Source organism: Electrona antarctica (genome assembly GCF_951216825.1).
Source record: "Electrona antarctica genome assembly, chromosome: 2".
NCBI classification, from domain to species: domain Eukaryota; kingdom Metazoa; phylum Chordata; class Actinopteri; order Myctophiformes; family Myctophidae; genus Electrona; species Electrona antarctica.
The window spans coordinates 6580790-6603837 of NC_136807.1; the positions used below are offsets into that span (position 1 = coordinate 6580790).

A 23048-nucleotide genomic window follows, 5' to 3' on the forward strand; every position below is an offset into this window, starting at 1 on the left:
AAAAGTTCTTCACGATAACCTTCTAACTCCATTGGATCCTCAAACTATTTAGCCTTTTTCATTTTTTCATGAATCTGTACTATTGAACACCCTTTACATCTGTGTGTTGGTTAAAAAAATATTTAACCAATGAAAAGTATTAAAAAGCTCCACTTGAGCTGGATTTTTCTTTTCGTTTCTTGAAAAATAAACATTTTGGAGTTAGGTGGAGTTAGATGGTTTCTTCCAGAACCACCTAACTTCCATGTTAGATCCTGTATGGATGAAAGTATAAATGCATGTGGACAACCAATGTCCAATACATTATGCTACATAATCCTCTGTTCTCAAATAGAAAAGTCACACCACAACCTGTGGTATTTGCATGATTAACTGTTAGATAGAACATGACTGATACATTTTAGGTTGGAATAAGACAAAGGCACAAAATGTTATTCAAATGTTATTCAAAATATTCTCAACTGACAACCTGAAGAGCAGAATTCACAAGGTCGTTCGATACAATGTGCAAACTCAAAACAGATTTTGTAGTTGTTCACAGCTGCAAAATTACTCTTACTGTCTGTTATTGAACATCACAAATTCCACCCAGATGCTGTACTGCACCATCAAAAATATGTACACAACGTGTGTGGGTGTGCGTGCGTGCGTGCATATTTATTTAGGTACAATCCGATATTTATTTTAATGAATAAAGCAGTATTTTAACCAGTCTGACTCTGTATGTTAACCCATTTTAGGCGGGAGCCCCATTTGGTGTTAGCATTATGTTATGCTTTAGCTATTGAAAAATAGCAGATCTACAAGCTCATAGCGCGCCACCGAGTGGCGCGCTATGAGCTTGTAGGTCTGCTATTTTTGAAAAATCAAAGAACGACTGACATAGAAACATAGCTTTTTCAGAAAACTGTCAGAATGTAGAAGACATTTTTAGAATCTGATCTCAGGTCAAAATGGATTAATATAATCTACTGTAACTAGCGTACTGTAAGTAGCCTCTTTTTACTCTTCCATGAGACATTTAGACCCTGGTGTCAGATAGCACACCTACTGGTAGGCAAGTAGTACTACCTGAAGCTCATAGGCACAATAAAGGGATTCCCACTTGGAATAGTATTAGAAGTTTGCTCTCCCACTGGGGAAACCCACGCTTGAATCTCGCATGGAACTTACAGATTGCAGCTTCAATTCCTGGTGATTACAATGTACTTTAGAACAGGGGTTCCCAAACTTTTTTGGACCAGGTACCCCTTTTGGGGTAGACATTTTTCCAGGTACCCCCTCATCTGAAGCGGCCGCAGAAACCTTTCAAGTGTCCTGAGTCTTTTTGTTGTTTCTGCAGCATGCGTCCTGCTGTTACTGTTTGGGGTCACGACAGGTTGACTGATGTTGTAGTTTTAGTAATCATGTCAGCTATTGGCCCAAAGCAAACATGGGAGAAACACAATGAACCAAAAAAAAATATGTTTATTGCGCAACTTGGCAGAAATGGCCGCGTAGATAAACATAATTTTAATGTTAAAAAAAAAAGGGAATTATTTCGGGTACCCCCTGGCTATGCGTTGCGTACCCCTAGGGGTCCACGGACCCCACTTTGGGAACCACTGCTTTAGAATACACTAATGCATAGTGAATTGATCACCCACAAACTGTTAATGAGTTATGATGAATGACTTAACGTGTTTGTTAATAGTTTGTTAATGTTTCTTCATACTGTCTTTTTTCACTAGGAAATCCAAGCCACCTGGTATGAGAAGCTACATGAGTGGGAGGATGCCCTGTTGGCGTACGACAAGAAGATCGACATGAACAAGGAAGACCCTGAGCTGATCCTGGGTCGTATGCGCTGCTTAGAAGCCCTGGGAGAATGGTACGTTGAGCTGATCCTGGGTCGTATACGCTGCTTAGAAGCCCTGGGAGAATGGTACGTTGAGCTGATCCTGGGTCGTATGCGCTCCTTAGAAGCCCTGGGAGAATGGTACGTTGAGCTGATCCTGGGTCGTATGCGCTGCTTAGAAGCCCTGGGAGAATGGTACGTTGAGCTGATCCTGGGTCGTATGCGCTGCTTAGAAGCCCTGGGAGAATGGTACGTTGAGCTGATCCTGGGTCGTATGCGCTGCTTAGAAGCCCTGGGAGAATGGTACGTTGAGCTGATCCTGGGTCGTACGTGCTGCTTAGAAGCCCTGGGAGAATGGTACGTTGAGCTGATCCTGGGTCGTACGCGCTGCTTAGAAGCCCTGGGAGAATGGTACGTTGAGCTGATCCTGGGTCGTATGCGCTGCTTAGAAGCCCTAGGAGAATGGTACAGTGGGGGGGCAGTTGAGCCTGGCAGTGATACCACTTGAGTGCCTCCGTGGTACCATTAGTTAGAACATTAGCTCTCTGCTGCCATCTCCTGGTGATAGCATGGAACAAAGTTGTACCACCAAAGACGTGGTACCAGGGAGGTGCCAGGGTGGCACCACCAGTGACACTTTGGAGTGCTCACCACTGTACGTCTTATGCCGGGTTCCAGGGTGTTAGAGAGGCAGGGGCTGACATCCCGTAAGAGGACACTTTTAGGGCACAAAAATAGCAGATCTACAAGCTCACAACGTGTCACGCTGCGACGCGTTGAGAGCTTGTATATCAGCTATGTTCGGGGCGCGACCCAGCACTCTTTAGCTAGTGGAGATGCAGGTGTACGACATGGATTTCTAAACAAATTTGTTCAACGCAAAATACTGTGTTCAAGTTCAGGAGACTTCGGGGAAAAAAATTAATTATCCTGAATGCTGCCTTCCGGCATGGCATGGAAAGGAGAGGAGGGCATTTGCATTTATTTCACCATAGTAGATGCTGCATTCGTGGTCTGGAAAGGGCAGTTGTTTTACAGACGGGTAAAAGGGCAGGGGCTGAAGCCCCCTTTGATGTCTATGTGTGCACGTCCCTGTCGGGTTCACACTAAATGAGTTTAGCCCCAGTTATCCGCTCACCGACCTGTTCGCAGACAAATCCCCGATCTCATGTGAAATTTGGACACGAGCCGAACGTGATTCTGAAGATGCCTCCCCCGAGCGTCACGGTTCACGCACGGTTGGCCAGTATGGTTTGCAGTTACCCTGAGGGGATAATTACTTAAATTGTTGCATACGGAAGTAGCCTATAGTCATTTTGATTGGAATAGTTTTTGAATAATAATTTAATCACCATGACCGACTGAGGAAGTGACTCCATCTCTCCTCCATCTCCACTTGGACGTACTGTAAGTTAGTTGACTTGGTTCATTGAATATCGTCGACCCACATGGTCTGACTAATAGAAATCTTTGCGTGGAAATAAGACAAAGAAACGGAAAGTCTCTACCAAGTCTTTACGGTAATGCAGGATATAATTTTATACACTTTCTGAAGCCATTTGCTATAATTTTACATTATAGAGAATTATTTACAAGCAAAAAAAATCACTAGCATGTTGCTCGGGTGGAGCAGTGATAACGTTCCTGCCAGGGCTGGATTAGCACCTCTGAGGGCCCCTGGGAACTGAAGCTCCAAGGGCCCCCGTGCACATGCATGTGCGAACCGTTGTGTGCGCGCAAAGCGCGTGTGAAATTTTGGTAGTTTATTGGTCATTTTGGGGCAGTTTTATTCCGTTACAGTATATTGGCCTATTCCCCGGCCGCCTACCCCGCTCCAAAGGGACAGTCAGGCAGTAACAAACACATTTTTTTTGTTTGACCAACGTAGTCAGCAAATGGGTGAGAGAATCTGCCAGTGCCAGACAGTGTATTTCAATGTTTTTACCTTTTTTTCGTCGAGCCACCTGACACATGCACATGCGTGCAGAATGAACACAAAACAATGCTGGATGGCGTCTTTTATTCCACCAGAATCACCTCTCAACCTGTCCTGACATCACACAGCCCAGTGGGCCCACCCACCTTGAACAACAGCCAATCACCCGACATCACACAGCCCAGTGGGCCCACCCACCTTGAACAACAGCCAATCACCCGACATCACACAGCCCAGTGGGCCCACCCACCTTGAACAACAGCCAATCTAGCGCATTGTTGTTGCTTTACACACAATTGCACAGCTGCATTCTCACCAACAATAAAACACTAATTTTCTTAGACACGATTTATTTCATTTGGATTAGTGGGGGGGATTTTTTTAATTTTATTTTTTAGGTCCCCCTGGTGCCCAAGGGCCCCTGGGCACATGCCCAAAGTGCCCATATGGTAGATCCGGCCGTGGTTCCTGCCCAACACCACGGAGATGAGAACCACTGCTTCACGTCCTCCCGGTGGGGCCTCCTCACTGGCAGGCCAAGAGAGCATAGTGTGGTGTGAACGGCAAAGCTGGAGTTCCCCAAGGCCAGCCAGAAGGCTCCAAATGGTTCCATTTGTACATTCTGAGTTAAATTTACACTCGGGTATTAACAGTGGCATCCCAGAGATAAAAAAAATGTAATGGGGGACCTGTGAATTTATGGATATCAATCTGGGGGTCCTTGAAATGTAAAAGGTTGAGAATCACTGCTCTAATGGTGAGTAAGAGTGATGGTTTGCTTGGAACACTGTAGAGCCCATGCATATTTATTTGTGTAGGTGGCCCCCCCTTCTCCAATTGAGACCCCGACAATCAAGCCTATGTGATGATTGAGCAAAATGCGAGTGAAAATGCTTCCTGTAAGACGATCAATGTGAAATTGCTGTGTGGCACGAGAGAACAGAAAGTACCAGAACAGCATCAAGCTCCAAGACGCCAAATCTCAGTGAAAACCTCGACCACGAGCATATAACGCCAAAACCAATGACCACCACGTTTGCTTCCCTCTACATTCTCGGGTGATTTCGTGCTACACGGTTGGGAACACATGAGAAATTACCTTCTGGGAGTAGAGTGTTCTTTTGTGTGGAGTAAACAAAAGGCACACGTTGTCCAAAGGCTCAAAATAATGTGGATGGACTCAGATCTGGACGCTAAACAGTCCACTGATTGCTTACGTAACAAAGGGCGCCTGTGCCATTGTTGTATACACTCCTGAGATTCATTTTAAGAGGGGAAAATGATTCAAGTGGGGTGGGATTGACATAACTTATTGACCTTGCCAAGAGTCAAATCTCTTGTGGGAACACATTGTTTCCAGCCTAGGTAAAGAGGTTTAGTACAGTTCCATGAGATGAGACAGCTTTTCAAAGTCTAGCGGGATGTTTAGCGCCAGTCTAAACTCTTAAGACTTAAAAGGAACCTTTTTGTGCTGAAATGTCTGACATGTTCTGAACGTTCATACACGTACATGAAGCCCCAAAGGAATTGGGGTAAAGGTTTGGATAAATATGCCATATTTAATCCATTGAGACCTGGAACGCATCCATGTCACGTTAGCGTTTAACCACATTAACCATTAACCCATTTTGGGGCGGGAACCCGTTTTGGTGTTTTAAACATTGTTATAATTTAGCTATTGAAAAATAGCAGATCTACAAGCTCATAGCGCGCCACCGAGTGGCGCGCTATGAACTTGTAGGTCTGCTATTTTTGAAAAATCGTTAAAATGTGCCTCAAATTTTTCCGAAAATTGTCATGATTTAGAAAACTTTTTTTTTAAAATTTCGACGTCAGGCCTGAATGGGTTAAAAGAAACTGGGGGAGAAACAAAGCGCTGAAAGGTTTAAAGTCATTGTTGGAAAGCTTGAAATCTAATAAAACATGTTTTGCTAGCTTGAAACTTAAGTTTAGAAGGCTGTACTTCAGCAAAGAGCAGACAACATTCCCCTGGCCTCCAGCAGAATGATTATTCTCAGACTGTCTGTTTTCAGAGTTTCAGACCAGAGATGGAAGACGACACTGCCTAGAAGTCACGTGACTTGAAAGTTTGCAACTGTGTGGGTCTTTTGAAGTTTGTGTTGAGTTCTGAATGAATAGTCCGCATTAGGAGTTGAAATGTAAAAACAAATGTATTCATTTATTTGACAGATGCTATTATTGCTAATATTAGACAGATGCTAGGTTCATTGTTTGCCTGGTATCCTAGTTTATCCCATTTTGGGCGGGAACCCCTTTTGGTGTTAGCATTATGTTATGCTTTAGCTATTGAAAAATAGCAGATCTACAAGCTCGTAGCGCGCCACTCGGTGGCGCGCTATGAGCTTGTAGGTCTGCTATTTTTGAAAAATCGAAGAACGACTGACATAGAAACATAGCTTTTTCAGAAAACTGTCAGGATGTAGAAGACATTTTTAGAATCTGATCTCAGGTCAAAATGGGTTATTGAGGCACATTTCTCTCCATTCTACTTATGTCATTATTTACCCTGTTTATTGTAAGTCGCGGTGATACAATAAGAGCGTCTGCTAAATATCTAAATTGTAATTGTTGTTATTATTATTTTGTACTCATTTTTCCTCCCAATTTAGTCGTTATGCGAATCAATTCCTCCGCACACGTTTCTGTGTTGCCCTACTGGCTCACCTGACAGAACAGAACAGAGCCCCCACCGGGGGGCCAGAACAGAGCCCCCACCGGGAGTACAAATGTACATATAACATAATTGTGTCCCCTTTATTTGTCTCTCTTTTTAACCCATTTTGACCTGAGATCAGATTCTAAAAATGTCTTCTACATCCTGACAGTTTTCTGAAAAAGCTATGTTTCTATGTCAGTCGTTCTTCGATTTTTCAAAAATAGCAGATCTACAAGCTCGAGTGGCGCGCTATGAGCTTGTAGGTCTGCTGTTTTTCAATAGCTAAAGCATAACATAATGCTAACACCAAAAGGGGTTCCCGCCCAAAATGTGTTTTAATGCAAATTTAAATAACTAGAGCGGTGCCCATTGGGCACTGGCCTACTTGGATGATGCAAGTTGGAAATGCATGTCCACCCAGTCACTGTATTATGTCTGTGTCCCTGTTATGTCGGAACAGGCCAGCTCCATATATGGAGCTCTAGGTGTGATCAATTGGCTAATTTGGGCCCTGTCCAGAGCTGCACACACACACACACACACACACACACACACACAAACACACACACGAGAGAGAGAGATTGAATACAGGTGCGGGGCATGATCTAATCAAGGAGATAGAAAGAGGAGTTTTGCACATTTCAAGGGGAACTCTCCCAGGCGCTTTTTTGCCTTTGAAAACAAAACGTCTGCGGTTTTTCCGATGAATATACACATCCTGACGTAATGTATCACTGAAGTCTATCGAAGTCTATCCTGAAGCTGTCTTTCTCTTTATTCTTAATCTCCTTTTGCTGTTGTGTATATTTATATATGTACTCGTTATTTTTTGTTGTTGCAGTAATTATTGTTGTTATTATCCAATACCTATCATGTGAGGAAACAGAGTATGAAGTGTACAGAGATGTGACAGAGAAAGAGGACAATGATGTATTTGTATTTATGCTGGGGGGGGGAAGGTGTGGGGAAATGAAATGTTTTGTTCTTTAAAATGTTAAAAACCAAATAAAAATATATATATATAAAAAAAAAAAGTAATGTATACTGCAGATAGAAGCAGTGGGCACCCAGGGAGTGGGTAGACATTATCTCACTCGATGACATCAGAGCCTGGAGGGGGATCCAACTGGGTATACCCGGGATAAAGAAACAAATGCACTGATATATCGGAGAGGAGAAACACATTTTGGTATCGTTGATGAACAAATCGAATACCAGCACAATTTAACCACTACAAAGTACTGAAACGTGCTGCTCCAGAGGGGTCTTGGTAATTGCTGCATTGTACTACCAAATACCACAAAGTACACTTCAAGTAAAGCCATTAATCACTGCTGCCGTTGTGAAGAAGGAAAACCCGAATGCTAAATGGTTGCAGACATTTAAAAAAACTAATTAAGCTAAAACCTTGTTTTAACCCATTTTGACCTGGGAACGATTCTAAAAATGTCTTCTACATCCAGACAGTTTTCAGAATCGATTTTTCAAAAATAGCAGATCTACAAGCTCATAGCGCGCCACTCGGTGGCGCGCTATGAGCTTGTAGATAAATTCAAGCTTTCAATTTTTTTTTCTCTCTCTCTTCTCAGTTTTGCATGATATTCATCTGACAGAACATTGGAAACATCTTGTGTTATAGAATTACAATAATGAAGCATAACTTCACGGGGGGAAACGGCAAATCAGATTACCGTAGATCAATTTCTCATATTTCAAAAATATCAACTTAGTGTTATGCATCATTTTGCTTAATTTTCCAGAATGAGTTAGAATTTCCCATTGGTCGCTGAATCATTGCATCAATTAAACCTGAATATAATGATGTTGGCAAACTAAATGGAACCATAGATTGAAGTTAAACAAAGAGAGTTGCAGAAATGAAAATGTCTCGCTAATCCAAGTTGATCAACCAAAGACAAAAATGTGTCTGGAAAGATCAGTTTGGCAGGATTAAGCACACAAGCCCTACTTCAATTGGAAAATAGCCAATCTGCAAGATCAACGTCACAACGCGCTGTGAGGTTGTAGATCTGCTATTTAAAAGAATTGCAGAAACAAAACTCTTGGAACATTTTTGGCCCAAAATAGGGACACCGTGCAGGATTAATGTGCTTAATTTAAACAAAGTGGGCAGATTTCAACCTTTTATCCAGGTTTCTGTTGGCGTTCCAGTCTAGAGTGAAATCCACTATAGAGATTTGCTTTCATTTTGTTTGGCCACATTCTGAATGAGGTGTTAGAGTTCACTCGTTTCAATGTACAAAATCGCAGTAATATTTCTCTTCAATCGCTCCTTATTTATCCCATTCTGGGCGGGAACCCCTTTTGGTGTTAGCATTATGTTATGCTTTAGCTATTGAAAAATAGCAGATCTACAAGCTCATAGCGCGCCACCGAGTGGCGCGCTACGAGCTTGTAGGTCTGCTATTTTTGAAAAATCGAAGAACGACTGACATAGAAACATAGCTTTTTCAGAAAACTGTCAGGATGTAGAAGACATTTATAGAATCTGATCTCAGGTCAAAATGGGTTATTTTAGGATTATTTCAAGTGAGATTCCAAAGATTTGAGTAATGCTCCAATGCTGAATCAAATGATGGCCACACGGGGGCCTTTTGTTCTTGTACGTCTAATATATGATACTGTACACTAGCCAGGCAGCTGGGGAAATGATTCACCTTTCTAAACCTGTATATCTCCCTCTCTCTCTCTCTCTCTCTCTCTCTCTCTCTCTCTCTCTCTCTCTATGCATTTCTCTCTCTCTCTCTCTCTCTCTCTCTCTCTCTATGCATTTCTCTCTCTCTCTCTCTCTCTCTCTCTCTCTCTCTCTCTCTCTCTCTCTCTCTCTCTCTCTCTCTCTCTCTCTCTCTCTCTCTCTCTCTCTATGCATTTCTCTCTCTCTCTCCCATAACTAACCCTGTTCATCGTCTTTGGTGGGAACCACATGTTTCTCCCCCCGGAGTTGCAAGCGAGACGCAGCACTGATTGTTGTTAATGTGGAATTAGATTTTTGTCAGATGACCCCGACGGGAACATCAAACCGTTCAACTGGGATATTCGACAGCGGTCAGAGCTGTACGTGTGCAGGCCGTTGGACAGCTTTAACATGCAGTCATAAAACAATTATAATAATGAATGAATTAATAGATAATAATGGTCGGTGTAATAGAAACCAGGTTCTCGCCAAGGCGTCGTAGCCTCTCTGGTGTTTAGCTGTCGGTCACCCGTCCTTCTCATCCCCTGCCAACGTGGCCGAGCTGTGGCTCGGGAGCCAGCTGATCAAATGGCTGCGTTGCAAAATGGAAAAACTTAATTTCCTCGCCATTAATGATCTTCAAGGGACCTCTGCTTTGATTGACACGGAAACGATCTCCGCCCTCACGTCCCTCTGTTGTTTTTGTGCACGCGTTAGGGCAGTGGGTTCCCAGTCTTTTTAGCTCAAGACCCAAAAGAGAAATTAGACGTTTGCCCGCCGGGCCCCAAAGTAGTGAAAATAGCAGATCTACATGCTCACAACGTGTCACTTTGCGACGTGTTGTGTGCGTGTAGATTGGCTATTTTCACTACTTATTAAACAGTCTAATTTCTGGAATTTCTTAGATCATTCTTTTTTTTTTGTTCATGAAAGTACTGGAAAAGAATATTTTTTAGTTTTTAATTCATGAAAAAAAAGTTTTTTTGCAGAAGTTTTTTTGAAAATGTTTCGAAATAATAATTAAAAACAAAATGTAGGAAACAAAAAATAAAGGGACCCATAAAAATGTGTCCCGTGACTCATACAAATGGTTCCCGACCCACTGTTTGGGAGCCAGTGTGTCAGGGAGGCCGCGCTGCAGAGTGTGCCCTTGTATTAACTGGATGCTGTGTTTGTGTGTGTGTGTGTGTGTGTGTGTGTGTGTGTGTGTGTGTGTGTCCGTCCCACAGGGGCCAGCTGCACCAGCAGTGCTGCGAGGAGTGGACACTGGTCAGCGAGGAGACTCAGGCCAAGATGGCGCGCATGGCTGCCGCCGCAGCCTGGGGTCTAGGTACAGTACCAGCTCAAAGTCTTGGGAGATTTAACACACCATTTTCAGATGACACATTTTGGTTTCATTGATGAACAAATCGGAAACCAGCACACTTTAACACATTCTGTACATAGGATGTCTGGAAACGTCATAGGGACTCGAACCGAGGGGTACATACGACGTCTGTAGACGTCCTAGCGAATCCTCAATGATACCGGGCGAGAGAGGAATATTCTGAATTTTTTCCTTTTTTTGAATTTGTCATTTCGCCTTTCGGCTACCGTATGCTACGCTCTGAGCTTGTGTTAGCTTACCGTTGACTTAGCTGAAAGAATCACTCGTCTCTCCTAATCCAGGTCTCGCTCTCCGTGGTTTTGAACTGATCGATCATATACTGGCGCTTCATTTCTGCTCCTCGTCCGTCTCTCCCGCAAAATATAAACGCTTTTTGGATCATATATCGTATAAATTAAAACGATAGCAATGTAACTATTTTTAGCGGATTGTTTCCGGGTCGTGGGGTTCAGAGTAAAAGCGGCCATGTCTTTCCGGCACCCCAGAGCTCCTATTTTGAAGGAATCCCGGCAACAGTTGTGTTTTAAACACTACAAAGTAGTAAGTACTGAAACGTGCGCTCCAGAGCGGTCCTGGTAATTATGGCATTGTACTACCAAATACCACAAAGTACACCGCGAGTCAAGTCTAGTACAGCCATTAATCACTGTAACAGTCTCAAGGGTCTTTTCAGGCCCACATCTTCTAACAAAGGACACAACCCAAAACGCCCTGTCCTTTGACCCTCAGTCGGGTGGGGGAGAAAAGCCTTGATCGGAAGAAAAGGAAGAAATCTTGGGAATAATTACAAAAGGAAACAGAAGAATCATGGAAAGTATAGCACCATCAATAAAAAAATTGCATAAAATGAGCAATAAAAAATAAAGGCAATAAAACACCGTAATAAACACAATACAACAAATAGTGGGAATGAAGCAAATGTCTAGGTCAATTTTGTATGCTCTCAGGGTTAAATTAAATTAACACTCAGTTTGACTGTGTAGTAGCACTTTGAAGCATAGGACGTCTGCATAGGGCATTCAATACGTCCTCTCTCTCTCTCTCTCTGGAGCCAAAGCACTAATGAAAACGAACCCCAACCTCTGCCCAGTCCTTATATCCAGATGGAATGGCATTGACTCAGAACATCGACATATCATAACGTGCAGTGGTGGAGAAAGACGCCCGCCCGCCCGCCGCCATCCAAAACTAACCGTTGTGTGCCAACACTTTAGTGCTGATCCAACCCCCCTGTGGCCTTGCGGCTTCGTAAGCCCTACAACGTGAGCCGTAAAACCTCCAAACACACAGCACGCTACATCCAGAGTGTGCTCCAGGGTGTCCTTCTAGAGGGAAACTAAATATTAAGGCTGTTTTCTTTTCTTTTATGCTTTGCTTGCTCTGATGTGGCTTTAAGCCATTTAGGCCTGAAGTCGAAATTTAAAAGAAAATCTTCTAAATCCTCCAGTTTTCTGAAATAAATATTTTCACGATTTTTCAAAAATAGCAGAGCGCGCTATGAGCTTGTAGATCTGCTATTTTTCAATAGCTAAAGCATAGCATAATGCTAACACCAAAAGGGGTTCCCGCTCAAAATGGGTTAAGAAATAGAGACTGCCATTGTTAAAACGTCTCCCTCCTGAATCCGCTTCCCCAAATGTTCCTCGGCACTCGCTCAAATCTATCCTAGTTTCAGGTAAAAACAAAAACAAAGGAATAATATTTATGCTTAGCTCTTGACCCTGTCCTTAATACGTACTGTACTGACACTCCCCAGAGTCCCCAGTCATCCCATCGTATCATAATGTTGTTTATTATACTAAGAAAAGTAAGGTTACTGTATTCGGTTGTTGCATTTCAGCCTGGATAAGAGCATCACCTGACCTGAAGGCCTACTGTAAATTGTGTTGTGTAACTTGTTCTGTACCATATGGCAGGGGTTCTCAACGTTTTTGGCCGGGGACCCCCAAAAATGCTTTGGCAACGTCTCGGGACCCCTCCCGACCCCCAATATAAATTGACTGCTACAATAACCTTAATAATAGAGACAATACACCATAAATAAATACTGAAACCAGATATAATCATTAGGGAAGGTGTATGCATGTACTATGTGTACTATATGTAAACTCTTAATTTCCATTTTCCAGCCATTCAGTTGCATAAAAAAAGGTTTTTTTTTTGTTTGTTTTTTATTATTATTTGGGGACCCCCCCAACATAATTTGGGGCCCCCCGAGGGGTCGCGACCCACGGGTTGAGAACCCCTGCCATATGGTACTTTCACAATAAATTTGGCACTGATCTGGGCAGACGTTTGTGAAATTAGCCCCGGACACACATACCGATTTCTAGACCATTCGCCTCCTACCGAACACGGCGTAAAAACGCCCATCAACTTTTTCTATCACCTCAGCTCACATGGAACCTCCACAGAGGTTATCCCTAAAACATACCAGGTTGTATCTACAATACAACCTTTGCCTGATGGAAAACAAAAACAGGCGAGTAGTGTCAAGTTGATTTCGAGCTTGGTACCATAAAGTTGAAAAGCATCATTAATAATTATTTCTGTGGCCTGGGCCATGGCTCAGTGGTCCAGGCACCTTGGCTGGTAATCCAGTCTGGCAGTGTGCCGCGGGTTCGACTCCCGATCCCGACGGCCTTTACTGCATGTCTTCCCCCCCATCTCTCGCCCCATTTCCTGTCAGCCTACTGTCTGTCCCTCCATAAAAAATATAAAATAAAGGCGAAAGCCACAAAAAATATTTAAAAAAAGAAAATAATAATAATAATTCTGTGCCACTAGCTGGAAGCATAAATGTAGTTAAGCTGCACCTGCGACGTCCACTTTAAGATAATCAGTTTCCTCCCAGCTGTAGCCCCATGCACACACACTGTAACCATTGGCTATCATTAGCATTAGCGCTGTAGCCCCATGCACACACTCACTGTAACCATTGGCTAGCATTAGCATTAGCGCTGTAGCCCCATGCACACACTCACTGTAACCATTGGCTAGCATTAGCATTAGCGCTGTAGCCCCATGCACACACTCACTGTAACCATTGGCTAGCATTAGCATTAGCGCTGTAGCCCCATGCACACACTCACTGTAACCATTGGCTAGCATTAGCATTAGCGCTGTAGCCCCATGCACACACTCACTGTAACCATTGGCTAGCATTAGCGCTGTAGCCCCATGCACACACTCACTGTAACCATTGGCTATCATTAGCATTAGCGCTGTAGCCCCATACACACACACACTGTAACCATTGGCTATCATTAGCATTAGCGCTGTAGCCCCATACACACACACACTGTAACCATTGGCTATCATTAGCATTAGCGCTGTAGCCCCATGCACACACTCACTGTAACCATTGGCTATCATTAGCATTAGCGCTGTAGCCCCATGCACACACTCACTGTAACCATTGGCTATCATTAGCATTAGCGCACACTGTTTACCTGTGGCCAGAAACGTTTACATGTCGGGAGCGACATGTAAACGGAGAAATGGAGATGAGTTGTAACGTCCCATAGCTGGTGGTGACGGAGGCGTTGCATAGCAACCGGATCAATGTTAAAAGCTGCTCTGGGGCTCAACCAGTTCATAATTGGAGTATTCGAGCGGGTACGAATATGTTCGTACCTAGCGGATAACGTTCCATAGCTGGGGGTACGAATATATACGTACCTAGCAGAGAAATAATTAAGGTTGGGGATTTGTTACGCGCCAGTGTCGCACACCAAAAATAGCAGATTTACAAGCTCACAAGGCGGCGTGCTGCGCCGCATTGTGAGCTTGCTGTTCTCCATGCACGACACGGCACACAACCACGTATGAACGAGGTATTGGATGCAGCTGATGTGAGTTTGGTGTTCCTCCAGGACACTGGGACAGCATGGAGGAGTACACGTGCATGATCCCCAGGGACACGCACGACGGCGCCTTCTACAGGGCTGTGCTGGCGCTGCATCAGGACCTCTTCTCATTGGCCCAGCAGGTGAGTGACAGCGGCCGTTCCCCACGCACCACCATGGCCCAACCGTCTGCCTGGTTTTAACCCGTTTAGGCCTGACGTCGGAAAGAGAATATATATTCAAAGATTTGTGCCGCATTTTCACGATTTTTCAAAAATAGCAGATCTACAAGCTCGTAGCGCGCCACTCGGTGGCGCGCTATGAGCTTGTAGATCTGCTATTTTTCAATAGCTAAAGCATAACGTAATGCTTAGTTAAAACACCGAAAGGGGTTCCCGTCCAGAATGGGTTAAAGTATGTGTACATTAGAGGCGTATGTATTTTTATTAAACATCCCATAAACTAAAGACATGGCCATATGGGATCTCTCGACCAGCCTCCCGCCAGTCGCATTACACTTTATTACGAAGGTGTGAAAAGTTTACACCGTGGCCATTAAAAAACGGTGTGGAAAAGAACACGGTGAAGAAATCCTTTTAAACAGGAAAAGAAAAGAAAAGAAAAGTAACAGCCTTGTCGCTGGTCCAGACATAATCAAGCTCACTCCCTCTCCCTCCCGAATAAGAGCTTTTCATTTAGATGAATACAATCCTGCTAGTTTTTATTATGTCCCTCTGCAGTCTACACTGTGGAACTTGGACATTTTACACAACACCCTCCATCATAAATCATCTTCACTATGCACCTATTGCTGGCACGTAAAGAGCCTGTTACCTCACGTGCACAGTGCACACACACACACACACACACACACACACAACACACACACACACACACACACACACACACACTCCTCCACAGCCCAGCATCAACAAAGTGTGGTGGTGGTCGCGGGTGGTGTTTTCCTCATCTTGAGGAAGGCTTGATGAGCTCACAGTCCCTGGAGACGGACCGGTTCAGGCTGGATGCCAGCGAGACTTGGGTTCATCCGCCCAGTTAACTCTTCCGCCGTGATCACAATCACATCCAGGTGGCGGCCGCGCCATCCAGGTGGGGGCCGCGCCATCCCCGTTGTCATTTAAGGTTTCTATTCCGACGGCGGGGTCCGGTCACGGCGGGCGGAGGAGAAGGCGAACGAGAAGCAGATGTGGGGAGAGAGAGAGAGAGCGAGGGAGGGAGGGAGGGGGACGAATGCTTGAATGTCAAACATGAGCTCAGATTAGTCTTGTGGATCAGGTAGGTAATCCTCACGCTTATGTCCTTTAGAATTCGTGCCCCCCGCCACCCCTCACAACCTCCCCCCCGCCACCCCTCACAACCTCCCCCCCGCCACCCCCCACAACCTCCCCCCTGCCCCCCGCCACCCCCACAACCTCCCCCCCGCCACTCCTCACAACCTCCCCCTGCCACCCCCCCACAACCTCCCCCCACCACCCCTCACAACCTCCCCCTGCCCCCCACCACCCCTCACAACCTCCCCCCTGCCCCCCGCCACCCCTCACAACCTCCCCCTGCCCCCCACCACCCCTCACAACCTCCCCCCCGCCACCCCTCACAACCTCCCCCCTGCCCCCCGCCACCCCTCACAACCTCCCCCCTGCCCCCCACCACCCCTCACAACCTCCCCCCTGCCCCCCACCACCCCCCACAACCTCCCCCCTGCCCCCCACCACCCCTCACAACCTCCCCCCAGCTTGTAGATCTGTTATGTTGGTATTTGTTGAAATCCTTGGAATTTTGTTTTCGTTCAGCGTGTTCCTTCCACACGCCACGTCCAATCGGAGAACCCCCCCCCCCCCCCCCACACACACACACACACACACTTGATGCCCCACCCCCGCTCAGGTGAAAAGAAATTGGACTCGTCATGCATAGAAGGAAGCATGAGGTCAGTCCGTTGCTCTCCCCAGGTTGGCAGAGAGAGTCTGTGTGCGCCCAGGATTACATTAGATAATTGACACAAAAAAAAATGGGTTGCAAAATTAGGAAAGAAAAAATGCATCTATAAGTACAATGACAAAGCCTGGAATGCCAGCTTGGAAGTGGTTGACACAAGACAAGTAGGTCTTGTCAAGACACTGGCTACAGGTAAAGAGGAACGGGGATGTCTTCTCCTATGTGTTTTTGCTGAGCGTTTAACGCCACGGCCCCACAGACACTGGCTACAGGTAAAGAGGAACGGGGATGTCTTCTCCTATGTGTTTGTGCTGAGCGCTGAACGCCACGGCCCCACAGACACTGGCTACAGGTAAAGAGGAACGGGGATGTCTTCTGCTATGTGTTTGTGCTGAGCGCTGAACGTCACGGCCCCACAGACACTGGCTACAGGTAAAGAGGAACGGGGATGTCTTCTGCTATGTGTTTGTGCTGAGCGCTGAACGCCACGGCCCCACAGACACTGGCTACAGGTAAAGAGGAACGGGGATGTCTTCTGCTATGTGTTTGTGCTGAGCGCTGAACGCCAGCCCCACAGACACTGGCTACAGGTAAAGAGGAACGGGGATGTCTTCTCCTACAGTATGTGTTTGTGCTGAACGCTGAACGCCACGGCCCCACAGACACTGGCTACAGGTAAAGAGGAACGGGGATGTCTTCTCCTACAGTATGTGTTTGTGCTGAACGCTGAACGCCACGGCCCCACAGACACTGGCTACAGGTAAAGAGGAACGGGGATGTCTTCTCCTACAGTATGTGTTTGTGCTGAACGCCACGGCCCCACAGACACTAGCTACAGGTAAAGAGGAACGGGGATGTCTTCTCCTATGTGTTTGTGCTGAACGCCACGGCCCCACAGACACTGGCTACAGGTAAAGAGGAACGTGGATGTCTTCTCCTATGTGTTTGTGCTGAGCATTGAACAGACACACAGACACTGCATTTATCAGGAGTCGTCTGGGCTGCACATTTCCATGCAGCCCGAGGCCCCCGGAGCTGTAAGCCCTAAACCTAAAGTCAACAGAGCAGTAACTCCGGGCTGTAAAAGAAACAAGCCTCATTGTCACCTCTTCCCGACGACCCCCAGCCACCGCACCCCCACCCCCCCCACCACCATCACCCCCCTCCTTGTTGTGTTCGTCTGTCGAGGTGTTTTGGCACGCCATCACTCTCCTCCCCCCCTCCCCTCCCCTCCGCAAGAAAGTAATTGCTGGGAGGCAGGCTGAAACAGCTGCGTGTTGCTGCCCACCGACAGCAGTCCCCAATTACAGCCCCCCCCCCCCCCCCCCCCCCTCCGCACACACACACAAACACACACATACACACACAATACGATGTCAAGGGGCTTTCCTCAGTAGCATCATCCCACTGCTTTTCGTTGTCTGCGGTCAGTGCGTTGTCTATCTGTCCACCAGTCTTCTTATAATAACCAGTCCCATTTTTGTTTTTCCTTTTTGAGTCTTACTGTAACCCCCTCCCCATCTTGGCCCCGCCTCTACGGAGGCCTTTTAAATGTGCCCCAAAAGAAACACGCGAGGACGACAGCCTGGCGTGATAATGCGCGTAACTTCCTCGCCCTCCGTTCCGTTGCGTAACTCTCTCTCTCTCTCGCCGCTGTCCTCGGCTGTTCCGTTTTGCCTCTCCCTCATAAAACAGCTGGCACTCAGCCTCACATCAAAACCATTTACTCCCGGCGCTATACAAGCCTCCCATCAAAGGGTTTGTCTCTGCGCCCAGACACCTCAGCCCGAGCCCGCTCGCTCCTGATGCGGCTGAGAGGAGGTGGCTGCGGTTGGCGCAGCTGAGGCGGTTTGGCGTGGGGGACGGACGGGTGCGATATGCGGTTTGGAGTTCACGTACTCTTTTCCACTGCTGAGGAAGTGCCACATTTTGCTTGGAGAGCCCTGTGAGTGCTACTGAGGTCTGGTGACACAGATTACAGGCGCAGATGCTTGTGAAGTCCATATGACAGTCTTTAGCATTGTATTATTGTCAGTGTCATGTATAAAATGAATACTTTGAGTTCATCAAAGGATATTTAGGAGGTGTGCATTAAAGACCCATTCCACAGTATCATATGGTGTGGTTTAATTCCTCTGTTCAATAATGTAATAAGTATTTTTCTCGGCCCTTGTGCTTTGCTCTGTCTTTGCCCTCATTTAGCATTGCTGGACCTATTGATTATATGCCAGGATGCCACACCTGTAGACTCAAGCCCTCATTAATAATACACCAATATGACCCAGCTAGACTCTCCATGCCCCTGCACTCAAACACAAACACCTGTATCACTATGGCTGCTGGCAAGAGGCAATATGTAACATACTTTAACCCATCAGGGCTCAATATGTGTATTTCATTCTTTAACATAGTTTTTGTGTTTGTGTTCTCTGCCTTTATTGATTGATTGACAGACTTGACAGGAAAAGGGGAAAGAGTCAGGGAGTGACACATGTTCTATACATTTTGATATATAATGTAATTAGTATAATCACATTTTTACAATAATATACTTGAATTGCAATGTAAATAGTAACCTAGTAGCCTGGCCATTAGGTTATGTAATGTAGGCAATGATAGAATAGGTTGTGCTTTTCTGGGCAAACATTAATCATAGAATAATAAGCAGTGTGCGTCTGTATAGAAACTTTAGAAGAGTGGTTGAAGGAATAATAAACTTGAGGCTGTCAGTCCAGTGCTGTAGTGGATTAACCACTGCGTATCGGCTACTGACTTCTATGTAATAATAATAACTTTAATAATAATAACTTTATTTATATAGCACCTTTCTAGGCATGAGCCACAAAGTGCTGCACAGGAATAACAAGACAATTCACAATAGAAAAATAGAAAAAACAAATAAGTGACATGATCTAACATAATGAACGCGATAAACAAGAAATACCCAAACATTAAACAAATCAAGATAACACAAGATCAGTAAAAGGCAGGGAAAAACTAAAAAGTTATTTATAGGAATGCTTTTTGAAACAAATGGGTTTTTAATAGGGATTTAAAACGTGTGAGGGAGTCAGTGAGGCGAATTAATTCTGGAAGCTCATTCCAGAGCTTTGGTGCTCGGATGGCGAAGGCCCGATCACCCTTTGTGACGTAGTTCGCGGAACGGATTTTTAGGAGCCCCTTGCCTACAGACCTCAGGCTGCGAGGAGGGTCGTGAGGGGACAAGAGCTCCGCGATATAACTAGGGGCAAGACCTCTTTGAGCTTTAAAGGAGATTAAAATAATTAAAGAGATTAAAGCAACATGTGTTGCTGTCATGCACACACACAGACACACGCGGCTTCAGCAATGTCCCACGCTGGCCTGTTGTCCAATCAGATGTGGACATAATGCATGCATATCAGAACGCTTATTTTTTTTGATGAGGCTTTGATTGGCGAGTGGGTTTGTGACATCGTGCCCCATCCGTCCCCGTGCCCCCTTGTGTCAACTCCGCTTTGTGTGAGTGATCCATCTGAAAACCAAATGAATAATAATAGTCTCTATTGTCGTCGCCTGAGGGATATTCACCTTCACAGTCTGTTTCAAAAGAAAGAACACATGAATATGTAGCACGAAACAACAACACCAAGACAAGACATGAGGTCATGCGAGGCAGTTTGTTTAGTGCAGCAATGGCTGAAGGGACACACCAGCTACAGTTGGCTGCCACCGATATTGTCCCTTATCATTTGACCCATTTAGGCCTGACCTCAACATTTTAAAAAATCCTTCTAAATCCTCCAGTTTTCTGAAATACATATTTTCACGATTTTTCAAAAATAGCAGACCTACAAGCTCGTAGCGCGCCACTCGGTGGCGCGCTATGAGCTTGTAGATCTGCTATTTTTCAATAGCTAAATTATAACATAATGTTTAAAACATCAAAAGGGGTTCCCGCCCAAAATGGGTTAACTGTCCTTTTGCGCAGATCACGCAAACCTCAGCAAAAAGAAAAGGACAATATCGATGGCCTCCAACTGTACTAAAACCTTTTGCCATTTCAAAGTTCTGTATCTTCTTCCAGTAAAGATGTAGTAGGGGCTGATCAGTGTCATTTGCTTTAGTGAGTGCTAAACGTCTGATGTCTTTATTGTTCATGTCAGAAAGTGTGGTTGCGGCATTTTAAATCTCTATATCAATGCTTTGTGATGCAGCAGTGTATTGAAGCAGTGTACAAGAAACTTCCAGATTTGTCAATGGTAAGCTTCAAGAACATGTTTAACCAAACCGAGAACACTATGTTGGGGAGGTGGGTATTCTAAGTTCACACTGACTGACTGTGTGTGCCTCACTCGTCACGTGTGTGTGTTTGGGTCGGTGTTGGTATTGAATTAATATTTCACGGAAAGAGTTGGCTTAATTTCTCCCCAGTAGTTGGAACACAGAGTGTTGCTTAATAATGACAGGATATTAACCTGGACTAGGAAATTAAAAATGATTTCAGCAGAAAAAATATTAGCGGGTGAAATGTCTGACCCCGTGTTTTTTTTTGTTCGCAGTGCATCGACAAAGCCAGGGACCTGCTGGATGCCGAGCTGACGGCCATGGCTGGAGAGAGCTACAGTCGAGCTTATGGAGTAAGAACCCACATCCCCTCTTCTAAGACCACACACACACACACACACTGGATGAAGCTCCGTACATCAGTCAACCAGCTCATTCTCCACAGTCCTGTACGCAGGGCCTGGGTCCAAACAAACGAAATGATCGCTACGCGGTGAATCGCAGAATTCGGATGTTCAAAGACACCAGATATTGCAAATCAACCACACACATTAAACCTGATTTATACTTTCAATTGCACGGTACGCTGTCTTGTGCCAAAAATAGCCCGACTCACAATGCGTCACGGCACGTTATATTCGGCACACATTTGGATATTAGAACACTAGCAGCCATCGCAAATCCACCACAAGCAGACGGCAGACATTTAGACTGTGAATGGTCAATGTGCAGAACCCCACACGGTTCCAGATGGGGCACAGGCCATGGACTTTGACACATGAAGGTCATACAGTATGTACACATTTTGTGCACACCACAATTTACCAGATGTACCAGAGCAACGCCATGTCGGCCTCAAGGATTCCATATAAATGCTGAGAACAGCGCCTCACGGGAGCAATGAAATTAACAGTCCCATTTGGACTGTTGAAAGGTTATACTCCAACACGAGGTCTTTGATAATATATATATACTGCCCACTTTACTGTGTGTGTGTGTGTGTGTGTGTGTGTGTGTGTGTGTGTGTGTGTGTGTGTGTGCGTGTGCGTGTGTGCGTGTGTGTGTGCGTGTGCGCGTGCGTGCACGTGTGTGTGATTTTCCCAGGCCATGGTATCGTGCCAGATGCTATCAGAGCTGGAGGAGGTAATCCAGTACAAGCTGGTTCCAGAGCGAAGGGACATCATTCGCCAAACGTGGTGGGAGAGACTCCAGGTATGTGTGCCGGCCCGACACGCGTGTCGCACAGACACACACGTGCGTGTCTGTGTACTGTATCTCTGTGCGTGCACAGAATTTGTGGCCTTGTGCGGCTGAACAACGCACTCCAAAGGCGGCATGCTGCAAGACCTCTTTTGCTTTTGGCAGACGTGAACAGACAGTGGAGTTTGACAGATAGACACATGGACACACGTCAATCCAGCATCATCAGTGTAGGACACTCTTGTCACGCCATATATAAGTACACACACATATGTTAACCGTTCCCATACATAGGACGTTGCCACACGTCCTAGGGGTCCCAATCGACGCGTACATAGGACGTCTGAGGATGTCCTAGCGCATCCTCAATGATACGGGCGAGATAAGAATATTCTGAATTTTTTCCTTTTTTTTAATTTGTCAGTTCGCCTTTCGGCTACCGTATGCTACGCTCTAGGCAATTGTTATCTTATCATTGACATAGCTGTTAGCGCGGAAAGAATGACTCGTCTCTCCTAATCCAGGGCGCTCTCCGTGGTGTTAAACGGATCGATATACTGGCGCTTCATTTCTGCTCCAAATCCGTCTCTCCCGCAAAATATGAACGCTTTTTGGATCATATATCGTATAAACTAAAACGATCGCAATGTAAGCTAGCTATGTAAAGTAAACTTTTTTTAGTGGATTGTTTCCGAGTCATGGGTTTCCGAGTAAAAGCGGCCATGTCTTTCCGGCACCCCAGAGCTCCTATTTTGAAGGACTTCCGGCACTGATTGTGTTAACATGAAAGACACAGAACTCTCTGTAGACAATCCATCGCGTAGTTACTTTCCCCTGTTCATAGGAAGTGGCAGAAAGAAGATTTAAAAACTCTGGAACATCACGTTTTGAGAGGAAGTCCCTCAATGTGTCCCGTTTGCATAACGCACAGTCCAACGCCCGTCCAGCACACGTTGCTTCCTTTCAGACGGATCGCGATTACCGCCATTATGGCAATTACAGTTAATTACAGTCATACCTGATAAAACGCTGTCAAAATAACGCAGAAGACCCACAAATCGTTGGAAGAATGTCACTAACCCCTAAATACGCGTCCAAGATATGAAACCGCGCTTTGAGATAGATTTCAAAGAGGGGTTATTTTTACAGCTGCTATTATAACCGAATCACAGCGCGGCTCGCTCAAGCGGCTACCGTCTTGTCTGTGCACGCTGCGGGAAGTGTAAATGGGTTCAGCGACGTGCGT

General features: G+C 45.4%; 1 protein-coding gene across 7 annotated transcripts in view; it reads left to right on the forward strand.

Moving 5' to 3' along the window:
- Positions 1-23048, forward strand: part of mtor (mechanistic target of rapamycin kinase) — a 211657-nt gene that overhangs the window by 132200 nt on the left and 56409 nt on the right. For 4 of the 7 annotated variants that reach the window (XM_079492652.1, XM_079492653.1, XM_079492654.1 and 1 more), the window contains 6 exons: positions 1731-1870; positions 10375-10475; positions 14408-14523; positions 20533-20577; positions 20878-20955; positions 21707-21814. In XM_079492652.1, the coding sequence (XP_079348778.1) occupies positions 1731-1870; positions 10375-10475; positions 14408-14523; positions 20533-20577; positions 20878-20955; positions 21707-21814 (588 nt within the window). The remainder of the gene's footprint in view (positions 1-1730; positions 1871-10374; positions 10476-14407; positions 14524-20532; positions 20578-20877; positions 20956-21706; positions 21815-23048) is intronic. The other 3 variants (XM_079492655.1, XM_079492656.1, XM_079492658.1) reach the window with 1 other exon arrangement.